Source organism: Sitodiplosis mosellana, unplaced genomic scaffold (assembly GCF_009176505.1).
Source record: "Sitodiplosis mosellana isolate CC-2019 unplaced genomic scaffold, AAFC_SMos_1.0 Smas_scaffold_6167, whole genome shotgun sequence".
Classification (NCBI taxonomy): Eukaryota; Metazoa; Arthropoda; class Insecta; order Diptera; family Cecidomyiidae; genus Sitodiplosis; species Sitodiplosis mosellana.
Window position 1 is genome coordinate 1806273 of NW_022601408.1, and position 14803 is coordinate 1821075.

At 34.5% G+C, this 14803-nt stretch overlaps 2 protein-coding genes across 7 annotated transcripts in view; one reads left to right on the forward strand and one right to left on the reverse strand.

The window, feature by feature from the left end:
• The first annotated feature begins 66 nt into the window (after positions 1 to 66).
• Positions 67 to 3326, forward strand: LOC129575617 (protein phosphatase inhibitor 2). 3 transcript variants are annotated; one of them, XM_055459487.1, is made up of 5 exons: positions 67 to 266; positions 537 to 694; positions 905 to 1072; positions 1459 to 1559; positions 1657 to 3326. In XM_055459487.1, exons 2-5 carry the CDS (start codon positions 591 to 593, stop codon positions 1866 to 1868), a joined length of 585 nt encoding a protein of 194 aa, XP_055315462.1. In that variant the 5' UTR covers positions 67 to 266; positions 537 to 590; the 3' UTR covers positions 1869 to 3326. The 3 variants fall into 3 exon arrangements, with proteins under 3 accessions (XP_055315462.1, XP_055315463.1, XP_055315461.1); XM_055459488.1 differs by having other exon boundaries at positions 117 to 266; positions 544 to 694; XM_055459486.1 differs by having other exon boundaries at positions 159 to 367.
• Positions 3327 to 3515: 189 nt separating this feature from the next.
• Positions 3516 to 14803, reverse strand: part of LOC129575615 (putative uncharacterized protein DDB_G0271606) — a 151095-nt gene continuing 139807 nt past the window's right edge. For 3 of the 4 annotated variants that reach the window (XM_055459481.1, XM_055459482.1, XM_055459483.1), the window contains 5 exons: positions 13862 to 14265; positions 13349 to 13592; positions 11580 to 11829; positions 6572 to 6699; positions 3516 to 6192 (listed from right to left, as the gene is read on the reverse strand). In XM_055459481.1, the coding sequence (XP_055315456.1) occupies positions 6064 to 6192; positions 6572 to 6699; positions 11580 to 11829; positions 13349 to 13592; positions 13862 to 14265 (1155 nt within the window). In that variant the 3' untranslated portion in view covers positions 3516 to 6063. The remainder of the gene's footprint in view (positions 6193 to 6571; positions 6700 to 11579; positions 11830 to 13348; positions 13593 to 13861; positions 14266 to 14803) is intronic. The other variant, XM_055459484.1, reaches the window with a different exon arrangement.

The following is a 14803-nucleotide window of genomic DNA, read 5'->3' on the forward strand; positions in this document are numbered from 1 at the left end:
TTATTATTCTATATGGTTTTCAATAGCAATTGATCAAAATTGGCCATAGACAGTAGATTTTGCAATGTGTTTGTATGGTGCGATTATAGTGGTTGACATTTGTTCAGCTTGAATAGGGAATGAGTGTTGAAAAGAAAATATGACGCCATGCTTGAGCTATGTTAAGGTGTGTTGTGCAGTCTAGACTTGACAGCTACGGAATGTGCATCATTTTGTACGTCGAAAAAGGAGGAGAAAAAACAATCAAACGAAAGAGCGAAAATAAAGTGAGTTGTTCAAGTAAAATCCACTGATAATATTGAGTGCAAATATTGCAAATTATTATTTGATTGACTTGAAAACTATCGGCTCATTTAATTAACATTTTGTGAGTATGGCACGTGTACTGATTAGTGGAAAATTTCGTTTATTAGTATTGCAATTCTATTAATAACGATGCACCGTGTGTTTGTTGTTGTTCTGTATTATCACTGCTACTTTTTGCCCCTTTGTATTAATACGCCTGGCTCTCTTTTTTTTACATTTTACATGGATAGTTTGCAGCAGAAGCAGCAGCAGCAGCAGCAAGAACGACATAGAAAGCAAAAAAAATGGATTGTAATGTTCAAGGATCACCGGAGAAACATCAAGCAAAGAAACCTTGTAAGGGTATTTTGAAAACATCAAGTAGCTTTGACAAACATTCAGTATCGCAGTGAGTATCTAACATTCGATTTTTTCCCCATTTTCACTTGCTCTATTCGTTTCGATGTTGTCGGATTTTTTTCCCTCTCATAATAAGTTTCTACTTGAATTAATTTTTCCAGTGAATTTCGCATACGTGTATTTTATTTGAAAATAAAAATGTGATTTTGTTTTTGTTTGCATTATTTTCTGCATCATTGATCGGATGTGCATGGAATAGACGGAGAAAGAGCACCAAATTCGATGAACTAAATGTGATGCAAACATACCATCCAGTCGACAAGGACTATGGCCACATGAAGGTCGAAGAACCAAAGACACCGTACAACTATGCCAATCCCGACGACCAAATCTTAGACCAAATTGACGCTGACGTTCTGGCCGAACGGTAAACAATTTCTTTTTCGATGCGTATTTCTTCTTCTTCTTCTTATTTTTCGTCGTCATATCGACGACTGCTTTTCATATTGGTTTTTTTAGACGCATTTTCTTCCAAGCGCGTGACAATTTCAAATGATTTTGTCGTATTTTAAGTGCTGAGGGTGTGGTGAACACTGATGAGAAGAAAGAAAAAAAAATTAATAATTACATTTTGAATATGAGAAACGCACGAACTTCGTGTCAATTGTATGAATGTTCGGGTCGTTGCGCATTTGCTCATAATCATTGTAATGTGAATAAACATTCACATGGAATGAACATGCGTTATTTTTGTTTTTGCTGTCGTATAAAACGCATCAAGTGGCGTAGTAAATATGTTTTCTTTACTCTTAGGTTGAAAGTATCAGAGCCGCGAAAATCATTGGACGAGACAGACGATGCTGATGAAAGTTCAGAAGAAGACGAAAGAAGTTATGAGACGCCAGAAGAAAAGCGTAAGATTTATATCTTATTTTGTGTTCAGTTTACTTCAATACGGTTTCGTTTTTATAGTCTGTATGTGATTAATCAAATATTTTTCCGTTTGAGCAGAGCGGCGGCTAGACTTTGAGAAGCGACGAAAGTTGCACTACAATGAATTCGAAGCATTGAAACTAGCACGAAAGTTGATGGAAGAGGAGGAGGAAGAAGATGATGATGGTACCACAGCCATTAAAAACGATGATCAAAGTCAACAGGCATCAGTGTCAGGCGATAAAGGCGATGGAAAAAATGAAGTCGAAATGGACAATGACAACTCATAAGGATACTGTTGTGACGCACATTGCACCCAATGAACGAACACCAAAAAAAAAAGAAGAAGAAATTAACAGCCATGAATAAAAATAACCGCAACAACTGCAACATGTGAAAATCAAAATCAAAAATCGAAAATCCATATAATAATCAAGTATGTGTAATAGTAGCTGATAATTGTACGCCAAGAAGAAGAAGAAGAAAAAGCAAAAAAATTTATCTGAACTTCATTGCATGTCACAATTTAGGTGTGAATCGACAGCATGAATTTCTTCGAAAGTAAAACATCAATTTAATAAATATAATATCTTGAATTATGATGGATGCAGTTTAGTGCATCTGACGAATTGTCCTTAATACGTACACGAACAAACAAAACAAAACAGAACAAAATAGCCAGTGAATTTAGTATATTTTCTGATATTGTTGTAGTGGAAGCTATCATTTGATTTCAATGGCAATATGTATGTTATTACTTTTTTTTTTTTGAAAATGACTGCATTTTTATAGGAAAAAAAAAGATATACGTAGGGCTTCTTTTCCATTGGCCATGCCAATGGTTTCTCTCTTTTTTTGCACTCTCACTATATGGCACCGTTGGTGACGAGGGTGGTTAAACAAAACATGTTTATTGAACGGTGTGGCGAACAAAATGTGTGCTAGCAATAAAATTTACATGCATTTTCTACTCAATGTGTTTAAACTGAAAGTTAACATTTTCATTGAATATTTTATTTAGATTTTTTTTCTGTCCAGGCAATGATTGACAGAATGAATTTATCCGGTTAATGTAGTGTAATGCAAATGAACACGGAAATAAAAAAAAAAAACAGGGAAATTGAAAACTGTTAATGAGATAATGTGACATTTGTCATTTGTTTGTTACGTATTTCAATCGTTTTCAAAAGAAAATTTCAATTTTCCAGTTTTTTTTTTATCGTGCAAATTATAATTAATTAGATGAGGCAATTAAGCATAACCAAGAGCAAAAAACCAAATATAAAGTAACAACAACAACAAAAACCACAACTAAGCCGCAATTAATTTGTTTTTTTTTTTTGTCAATGCATTTAAAATGTTTAATTCGAAAACGGGAAATTTGTGTCCATTATTCAGCATCATTTTTCTATTCGTTTCAGTTTGTAAAATAAATGTGCTGTTTCTCCCACTTTTTTTCATTTGCTGGTACCAAAAAAACGAGTAGATAATTTAAAAAAAAAAATAATATTTTTTGTTTCTGTGGTCCATTTTAAATGGTGGTGTTTGGCAAAAACTCAAAATATAATAACGAAACATGAGATTTCTGTAAACTTAGAATAATTGTGATAACAAATCAGACAAAAATGAATAGAATTTAATTACCAGACATAACAAGAATCACTGCAAATCGAATGGATTTTGAATTGTGAGCTTGTGTATGTGGAGAGAAAGAAGGAATAAAAAAGAATCTACCTACCACTGCGAAATCAACAAGGTTTTTTTTTTTCAATCTGTTCAACATTCAAATGAAAATTGATGACCGAAGCCGATTTTTCAATTTTCACATCAGATGGTTTTTTAATTCAATCACAAGATATATGATATACTTACAACACTAAATGCGACTGCAAATTGAAAATACAAATTTGAAGAAAAAAAAAAAATAACATACCGTGTCTTGTTAACACATAAGAAAATAGATCGATTTATTTAAAGCGCATATCGTAGGATTATTTGTAACATTTTGTTGCTTTGATCAAGTTTCACTTCAATCAACATCTGCTCTAAACATAAGGTACAGTACAAATCTATTCATATAATTGCTTCATCATATATTTTTTTGGTTGTTCTTTTTTTTTGTCTCTGTCACTCAATTCTATGTCAATAGCTTGAAACTTACATTCTTTTTTTATATGATACAATCTAATTATATTTTCTATGAAAAAAAAATTTTGGTCCTTTTTTTCCCTTTAGACATTGTCTATCCTCAGAGCAATTTTGCTGTTTTATGAAAAAGTAGAGAAGAAAACGTCAAAACAAATCAACAGTATTCAATCAATCAATATCAAAATGAATTTTAAACCGTTCTGCATGACAAGGCAAGAGCAGATATCATTTTGAGCAGAAAGCATAACATTTATTTAAAGTTCTCCATTTTCATTTTCTTGCTATCGAATGAAACAACAACAACAAATAACAGTGGCTACTAAACAAATAATTATCCCTAATGTCAAATTGATTAAATTTAAATTCCCACTAAATATGAAATTCGAAAATGTTATTAAGCGATAAAATATTTTATTTTCATGGATGGTTGTGGCCGAACATTGTTTTTAACCGTTAAAATGAATTCAATCATTTTCATCCCGTTGCCCGCGTTAATTGGGTCCGTGTGCGTGTTGTTGTTATTGTTTTTTTTTTTCACGTATCATTTATTGAGCAAATGATGTTTGCGGATAGTTTGTTTGCTTGATTTATTTATTTTAACGGTGATAAAAATGTTTCCCATTGATTTATGTTAATTATTGGCGTTTTTTGCCCGCCAGCTATACTATATTATATTAATATTTCCCAATTGGATAAACAGACAAAATCAAAGGCGGCACTCTGCATGATGGTCAATATGTGTGTGTTTTTTGTTCCTCACCTTTCCACCGCCAATCATTGGCTGGCAGCTATTGTGTTGTTTACAAATGAACGAAGCACAAAGAGATGCGGTTTTTGTGTGCGTTGACCGATACAATTCAAACACGCTTTTATCTCGCAATTTCCTGTTTACTTTCATGAAAATGATGCGTTTTTGAATGGGTTTTGACACTTTTGAATGTCAACGGACGCACAAAAGAATCCTCTAATATGCGAACTTTTTGATGGAATAAACTCATACAAATTGTTTATTTTAATTGATGTCATTTTGACCGATTGAATGATTGTTTCATCAAAATAAAATCGCATTTCGATTGATAAACCACGATACGTTATACTGCAAAACCAGTAAAAAGAATACCATTGGTATTTTCATTTAACTCATTCGATTAAAAAAGTTCACACACATTTTATGGCCGAGTTTTCGAATGAAATACAAACAATTCAATTATTTGCATGAAAATAAGTATAATTATGCAGTTGAATTTACCGGAAAATGCAGCATTTTTTTTCCACATCGATAGATCATCGATTGTTGATGTGCAAACAGCGAAATATTGTAAATTATTTCAATTTTGTTTGAACGGAGAGTAGCGTGTAATTGTTTCAACACTAGTCAAAATGCAGCCAATCAATCGGCAATAAATGTCAATAGCAATATGAAACGAACTGAATCGAAAATGGAAAATTCATTGAAAATTACATCACTCAAGGAAATTGTCATGATTACAATATAAACACCACGGATGCTCTGTATATCACAGCGCAGAAAAAAAAAACACTTCCGGGACTTGACTATTATTTCACGTTTTGTATGCGATAATAATCAACTCAAATGCTTTTCTGTCCCGTAATAAACAAAGTATCCAAACAGGGGATTTTCGATATTTCCAATAGTGATGAAATCCGCAATATACTCGCCGCTCATCCGATGCATTCGCATTACTTTTTAACTTTTTGTATTCACTAGTTCATTTTACTAGTGCCAAATCAATCCGTTCTCATGCTCAATGATAAAGCAAAATCCGTCACAATATTTCCAAACATTTGCCCAAAATGTTCTCGGTTCACAGTTTGTTACTGATTTTTTTTTTCGACCGGAAAATACAAATAAAATACAATATTTTGGCCCTATATTTACATTGTACAATCAATTTAACAACCAATACAACCAAATCTATTACCAATACCAATTAAACCAATGAATAATCAACATTTTGTCTCTTGTCCTTTTCAGCATTTTCTCATTTTTTTCTCATTATTTTTTTCGTTTTTTCTTTTCATTTTTTTTTTGTATGTTTTCGTTAATAATCTAAAATTTAAATGTAAAAAGTCGCAAATAAGCAATAGTCCCGTAGCAAGGCGTTCATAAAAAATGAAAGAAAACCATGGATTAGTGTTCAACAAACAAAAATTAAGTAATTCCTCTTGAATTATTTCAAAAACAACCTAAATGAATTGAATTATGTAAAAAAAAAGTGTTTATCATTATGTTTCTTTGCTTCGTCGTAGTTTGATTCAATTGATGGTCAGAGTTTATTTGTTTCAATTGATGATTTTCAACATTGGTGTTGCTATTTATTTATGAAATTGTGGATATTGTGGATATTGAGGGTATTGATAACCATAGTGTTGGGTGCCTGGTGGTGCCTTATATCCAGGGTAAGTTGCGTTTAAAGCGTGGCGGTTGAAGAACGGTGTGTAATCCTGAAAATAAAAAAAAATATTTCATTCAATATTAATGCACAAATCGAAATGGGAAGTTTTCGGATTGGTTGACAAAACAACAACAACAAATAAAGCTTCGAGTAAAAGTCAATGCAATAATGAAATTCGTGTTCATTTTTTTTTTTTTGCTGTGGTCAATTTTGTGTTTCGTTCGAATGTGTCATGCTATAAATCGGGAAATAAAGTCAACAAGTTTCAGCCAATCATTAAACATTAAACACCAAATTAATTCTGATTGAAGTTTTTACACAACCTCATTGATCTCGGATAACGTTTGAAATGTTAGTAATTAAATTTAACGGGCAAACAAACACACGCGCACACAATTAAAATTAAAAAAAAAAAAAAATTAAATCACTTTGTTAACTCGCCGAGGCCGGAACGCCGGTCCTAACGCCAATTGTCTGCGTTGCTCATTTTCAATTTCGCTTTGTTTCTTGTATTCTTCGGGTGGCCATTTGTTATCTCCACGCATGTTGCCGCCTCCTATTTTCAGTACGTGTATGAGTGTATGGTGCAATTTAAAGCACATTTTTATTTCGATTTAATTTGTTGACATTTCCAACAATAAATCGAATGCCATCCACACAGAACAAAAAAAAAAAAATACAAATGCAACAACCGACGATATTTATCCGTTTTCGATTACGTTATTAACATCAATTTACCCCGTATTACCGCAAGGGATACATGAATTGAATTTTAGAATAAAAAAAAAAAAAAGAGAAAGAGAGAGATAGAGAGAAAAATTAAAAAAGGCGTTAATGATTTACTGTCAAAAACATACGAGACATAATTCTAAATGAGGAAAAAAAACTATCACGCAATTGTGATAAATTTGGAATTTGGAAATTCGCACATTTGGTTGTAAAATGCATAATAATGAAACGATTGTCGAGGACGATTGAAATGATCAATTCGTTTTGAATTCGAATGACGATGAGGAATAAAAATACGTGTCGATTGGAACTGATGTAAAATAAAATTTAATTGGAGCTAAACAAATGTCAAATTACTAATTGGAAATGTTCAATATGGCGTGGTGTTGGGCAAACGTCAAATATAAATGTCGATTCGCCAATTAGAGGAGTTCTATGCTTATTTTCCCTTGATAGTGTGTCGATTTAGATGTCTGTGAGAATCATTCAATATTCTGGAAATAGTATTCTGGCGAAGCAATTATAGTAGTGCAATTGCGTCACCCAAACACTGTCTTCCATGCAAAATGTGCATGCAAAAGATGATTCGTTAACACTTTTCATGCTTACTGACACCTCGTTAAATCATCACATTGCAAAAGAACTGAAAAGCAAAACTGATTTGACGGCCTGAGAAGAAAAACCTTTCCTACAAAACCTGTGCGCAGAACACAAACACAGAAATTTTTTAGTAAAAAGGCGAACAGAAAATTTGCGAGCGCAAAAACCTAATATATTTACAGCGAGCGCAAAAGTATAACAAGTCTACTAGCATGCAAACTCCGTATAAGTAGGCCTGTTATGCTTTTGCGCTCGCTGTAAATATATTAGGTTTTTGCGCTCGCAAATTTGCTGTTCGCCTTTTGACTAAACAATTTCTGTGTTTGTGTTCTGCGCACAGGTTTTGTAGGAAAGGTTTTTCTTCTCATGCCGTCATTTGGCATTAATGCCCTTTGCAAATGTGTAACTTATTTATTTGGTTGGATGCTTCATGTTATTTTGTTGTGTTCAGGGTGTCGTATATATGTGTGTGTGTGTGTGTGTGTGTGTGTGTGTATGTGTGTGTGTGCCAAATCCCAGTGTCCGTTGAAAGAGCTGATAATTGAGATGCACATTTATTATGCCACATTTGCATCATGTTATTACATGTTCTTTAACATTATACATATGAACAACGTGTGTGTGTGTGTGTGTGTGTGTGTGTGTGTGTGTGTGTGTGCGTATTTGTGTGTGGCTCGCTCTCTTTGGTCTCATTCTGTCGTCGGTTCGGTATGTAGAAATTTTCAATGTGAACAACATTGAGAGAACTTTAATTGAGACTGCGAATGACAAACAGTTTTCCAACTACTTTTATGCTTGTCAACAGTTCCAGAATACTAATACGGTGATAGCAATGATTACATCATAACCAAGTGGGAAAAATTTCTCACAGGAAAACAATAAAATGACATGACTGAAACTGAATGAGAGGCAGAGAGAAAGAGAGTCTCAAATAAACAGGCAATAGACACACTCACACATGACACACAACAAACAAACAAACAAGTAAACAAGTAAACAAACACAAGATAGAAAAGTTATAAAAAATAATGCTTCATAAATACAAAAGGCACATAATAAGTGAATGTGCTTCTCAACAACAGCAGCAGTAGCACAAATGTATCTCATCGAATAAAATGGTCGAAGAGAAAAAGGAATCACATCGACAATGGCCAATGAGTGAGCGACATGCCAACATACTGAAAACTATACATACATAGAGATGGAATGTGTTTGTGGCAAAAGAACATGGGCAATGGCATGAGCACCGAACCGAACACACAGTTTTAAGTTACCAGGATATGTGGGTAAAACTACTTTTTATCTTGTTCGAAGAGAGTTTTCACTGGGATTTGCATTCAGGCAGATAGAGACAGAGCGGTTGAAAGATACGAACGAAAAAAGAAGAAACAACAATGAAGGAGAGTTACGAAAAGAGACGAACGAAGTGCAACTATACTAAAAAGCAGCAAACGATGAAGATGTTACAAAATAAAGTACAATTTTTCGATTCGACATATATGCAGATTGCGTTGCGTCGTTCTCTTCATCGTCTTTTTTGCTCTCGCATTGCCATACAATGTATGATATACACATGCGAATTGTGATGTATGCAAATGTTGATTGCAGTGAGAAAGGGAAAGAGTGATATTTCATTGGGAATGCTTGCTTAAGTTATTAGTTATCGTCACACTCCATCATACGTATGATGGTGCATGTGTGTGTGTGTGTGATGGTTGGTTACCCGCCACATTGACGATCATTCCAAAAGCCATTCAGACAGATGAATTTTATCAAGTTGATTCTTTTACGCTCTTTTCTGCCTGTCTATCTGCATACAGACCATGTCTCTCTATCTCATATTTGCTGTGTGTGTGTTTATATGTGTGTTTTGTTATTTTCCCTCCATTCTCAATAACCACATTCACAATGCGCTCTTTCACTCTCTCAGATTCAGGATTCAGTGGTACTTGTGTTATCAACACCGAACATTCTCATGGATAAAAGACAATTTCACAATTCGACCGCACTGAAAATAATCCAACGCTATATTTTGGTGGAAGAAGAAAAATGCCTGAAAACTGTCGTAGTTTTTTCTTTCAATCTCACATCGTTTCTTTCCACTAGCTCTCTATGTCTCATGAAACGAAACGAGAGACATCAACAGAGCAAAAAGTGCACAAATCATTGAGTAAAATCTACACATAAGTTTGCATCTAAAGTTTTCCAACACATAAAACTTTTCGTCTGTCGCTTTCAGTTTATCATTTTTTCTCTGCTTATTTTCTTTATTTTTCATTCTCTTTTCTCTGGTCTGCTATTTATTTGAAAATCATAATTTCGCGTTCAGTTGAAAGAAGCTTTCTTTCATTGCTATTTAGTCCCAACGTTGGAACCGAATGCATTTTATCATGGTCAATTTATCCTGTCAGCCGACTCATCGACTAGTTTTTCATATTTTTCAGCATAACCATCATCATTATCAAGCCAAAAGCTCATTCATCTTCAATTTTTGACAACATGAAAATATTTCGAAAATTTCATTCATTGCTTGAATATAATTTATACACAAGTTTATGCAATGAATTGAATGCACAATATGCTGAAATGGATCACAATCCAACAGAAAAAAGTTTATCTCTCACCATTCACGATGGAAATATAATTTTGTGGAGAAAATCAACAATACGAACACGACGTTCACTTCAGAACAGATACGCATTCTGGACATTTGTCCATATATCGGCCAACCGAATGAAATGTGACTGCTGAAAAGTGTTGTGATTAAAGGTGAATTCGATCACATGGTAAATCACATTGTTTGCGTATCATTTTAACGAGCTTCGAAATTGAAAATTGCTATGTGACACACATACATGATTGATTTCTGGCAAAAGTTTCGATTTCTATTGTTTCTCACATCACAATAGATTCATAACGCTATTTTTTTTTATTGTACACGATTATACTAAAACTAGAACAGAAATCACATGCAGCCCGTTCGACATTTTTTTTTTTTTGACTGAGTAGCCAGTCGCTTAATTTTGAACACTTTGGCTGGCTATCGATTGACTAGAAATGATCATCTTGAACAAAATAGACGACTGTATTCAACTTCAGTTATCGTCACCTGTTCAGTCGAAATGTTCAAAATTAAGCGAATATCTGAGAGGTGACTAAAGCCAACCATTTTTTTTTAAACACAATTCCAGTTTTTTCCAATTTTTTGCGAATTGAATCACTTTTAATCGATTTATGCAGTCAGTCAGTTAGTCAAAATCTTTTCACACGGGAAGATAACATGGGAAGCAATCAACTTCGGTCTGATTGATAATGTCAAACTTTAAATGAAGAAATTCTTGTTTTGAGAAGTTCAGAGAGTGAAAAAAGAATGGAAGCGATGGCGATGCAAAAGTTGTGTATGTTAAACTAAATGGGATAATAATACTTGTGACAACAAAATATTCCAAAAATGTCGAGTTGGTCGCTTGAGCCAGGTGGCAATAAGTAAAACATTGAGTGTTTCAACTTAATGACAAAATCAGTTGGATCGGTTGAGGTTCTCAATTTTCTCTGTCTATCTCTCATACTTGCAAACAATTGTCGGCAAAAGAGAAAGAGAGGTCGGGGAGGCGAAAGACTGAATAAAACACACCGACACATTCGCTCAAAATTCGAACCAAATCAAACGATAATTGATAAAATGTGTACCAATCTGGAACACCAGTATCAACAATTAGACATAAAACAAAGAAGAATGCATGCTATTTGAAAATGGACTAGGTGAGAATGATGGGGATTTGGCAACAATTGATGAGAAAATCGATTTGGTTGTTCAGTCAGTTTGAATTTATGCATGAATGCAAACGGGTGTACAAGAGACAAATGCATCGCACAAAATATCTCACAATCATTTCGAAAGGACAGCAATGAACGAACGAGTCGGTTGTGTTCGGATGCTTCGAAATCATTTCGATTGCTCGTCGCATTGACATTGTCAACCGAGTCCGGCAAATCGCCGCAAACGGATCGAAACAATCGCATGATATTTTTGCAAGAGTGCTATATATATAAGTATGTATGTAGGTGATTCAATCAAAACATAAAAGATGACACAAAAAAGTATACCTCCAAAGCTATAGGCAGCCGGCTCAGATGCGTAAAGAAGAGATGGACGCTGTGTAACCGGTAGTTCTTTGCGCAACGTTATGGTGCCGGGGCTTGGTTGTCGATAGAAATTATCTTCGGAACGATATTGCTTTTGCGGTTGCGGCTGCACCGATTGGTTTGTTTGGTATTGATGCTGTTGAGCTGATGGCTGTGCGAAAGCCGCTTGTTGGTATTGATGTTGTTGTTGTTGTTGCTGCTGATGATAAGGCTGGACAAGAACAGATTCAGTAATTAAACAACTTTCGAAATAAAATCAATTAAATAAAGTTTGTTGTTTGCCTGGTTTATCATTAGTGCACTCGGGTCTTTTTTTTCCCTGAAATTTAAAATTTGATATTGTTTTTGCTGGTAAACCATTGGCAAACAATTGGTTTGCAAACCTGATGGTAAAATGTACATTGTACAACTACTAATTTGACATGTTTGCGGAAATAGTTATTGCCTGTACCGTGTACCTAATGCCATGACTAAACTGTGAAATTGGAAAATGTTTGAATGGCAACCTATTTTGGTACGGTTTTTTTTTTACCAAAAAGAGAACAATCGAACAGCTCTTATGGATTGCATTCGGCGATAAAAACCGTATCTAAATATAAACTTTTCTTCAATATATCACTTCTCTGATAAATTGAAAGATGACTTTTGCAGTCATTAAGGCCGACAATAATATGTTTAACGCTCCAGTTAGTCTATCTTTTCTTAAACGCGTTGTTAGATTATCTTGAACCGTTGACAATTCGGCTTACTAAACATTTCCTTGTATTGGTTAGGTTTCTTTGTGTTAAATTTTATAGACCAAACCCTAAATTCAAATCGAGAAAGACTGCTATAACTATCTATTGTATGAAAATACCCTATATTGTACAAACACGAAAAGATCAGGCTTTTCACGACTCTTGGAGTCGTTTTCCTGCAAACCAAAATATTCAGCCAGTTTTTGGCAGTGTAAATAAAAAAATAAAAAAAATAAATAAATGTAAAAAAACCCTGGTTATCACTGATGAAACCATACCATTGACTTAGCGACTGTTGATCCGAAATGATATATGAAATATGCAAATATGGATATTTTTGCGTTAAACCACAATGACTTTTGCCTCAGTAGCTTTGCTTAACGGGCAAACTATTCAAAGTATTCCGTCTACGAAATTATTATAATTGAAGAATGCGTACCTTTCCAATAAAACATGATGGCTGTTTGAATATTCCCTAATATTTGCTTCGCCGAATATCTACTAATAGATCGATGGAATGTTCCATCGTCGAAAAATATTTTCACATCTTTGATATCGCTTAAATTAATTATATTAATTATTATTATACGACTGTATCCAAAGATAGCAGATAACAAATGTGCTGAGAAAATAATGCAACCCAAACTGAAGCAATGACGAATAATTTGTACCAATCGACCATTCTGTCCACACACGCGCACTAATTATTTGATGTTCATTTTTCAATGTCAAAGTTTGTATCGAAAACTGCGATGTGTTCCACAATTTCACAAATGCCTTCTTGTTCAAATCTTTTTTCCCAATCGTTGGTGTTGTGTTTGCATTTTCATCTCATTGACTTGAATTTCAAGTGACTACACTTCAGATGGAGCGAGTTCACAAGAACACTAAATAGTCGAAATTCTCTTGACTTAATTGAAATTCCAGCAGTGAAGAAAGAGAGAGAGAGAGAGAGAGAGAGAGAGAGAGCGTGAAAAGATAGCATGACCGTACCTGTTGTGGCTGATATTGATTTTGATTTACGGCGTATGCCGGTTCGTTTTGAAATGGTGGTTGCGATTGTTTATTATACTGTGGTTGAACGTATCCCACATGAACCGGTCTCGATGGTTGGACATGCGACCAATTGCCTTGATTTTTAGCTTGAGCCTGGGCTTTATTACCAACAGAGATGCCACCGGTAAAGGCAGCTGTGCAGCTTGGTGGCTTATTGCTTTGTTGTTGTGTTGGCAAATAGCTACAATGGAATGGAAAATTGCCATGAATTTAACCATGAATTTCAGTTTTCGAACAAATATTAAAAAAGAGATGCCGCTCGATTGACTTTCAGACACCATCAAACAACAAATTCATTTCCGAACCAAAGCGAAAAAAATGCGAAAATATTTTTATTGTCTTCTTCGGCTTTGACTCGAAAAGTATTTGTCATCTTAATTAAATGAAGTCAATGGGTCCATTGATTTTGTAGTAAATTTCGGAGAGGTATTCGTTAAGCTTGGAAAATACCTAGGAGTGGACTGTCTCAAATAAGTTGGATCAGGGCTATTGAAATCTTGGCCACATGGATATTGGCTTTTTTCCGAAATTTGGCGTTGATAGCCCGGTTGTTGGTAGCCTGGGTGTTCGCTTGGTTGCTGATATCCTCCCAGTTGCTGGCTTGGCTGTTTGTATCCTCCTTGTTGTTGATATGCCAGTTGTTGTTGATAGGATGGTTGCAGATGCGATTGTTGCTGGTATCCCGATTGTGGATAGTTTGATGATGGTGATTGATAGTATTGACCGGGATAGTTGGCTTGGGGACTTTTATAATTGGCAGCTGGTGATAGCTGGCGATATTGTGCAGCTGGACTATGTCCAGATGGATTATGGCCACCGTTTTGATAATGAGGATGAGGAGATGGTTGACGATGCTGAAATAAAACACGAAAAAAAAAAGATGTTTTGTTAAACGAGGGTCAGGTTGCATGCGAATACCAAAAATAAAAACCAGATTCTTAATCTAATTAAATAAGAACCGAGGGATAATGCATGTGTTTGGTGTGCGATTTCTACGGACTGATTAAAGTGATAAATTGGAAAAATGAAGTTCGTTTTGAATCATTTTCTTTGAGATGAGACATTCAGGTATCAGTTGATATGAAGAAACAATGAATTATGGCACAATGGATTCCGTGTAGTATTTCTTTGGTTGCCCAACATTGAAAAAAATTTAATCAATCATTTATCTATTTTGAAAGATCACATTGTTGCTTTAACTGCGTTCGTGTCGGCTCTCTCTCCCAAAAAAATGTGGTCGAGTATCGTAGCATTACCATTGATTAAGCTCATAAAATTTGCCCATTTATTTTTTTTTACCCATGCGATAGGCATAAAAGAATTCCAATAAAAGATTTCAAGTCGATATTTTTTTTCGTTTCGCCCCGTCCGCTCGTAATTTTCATGATAGGT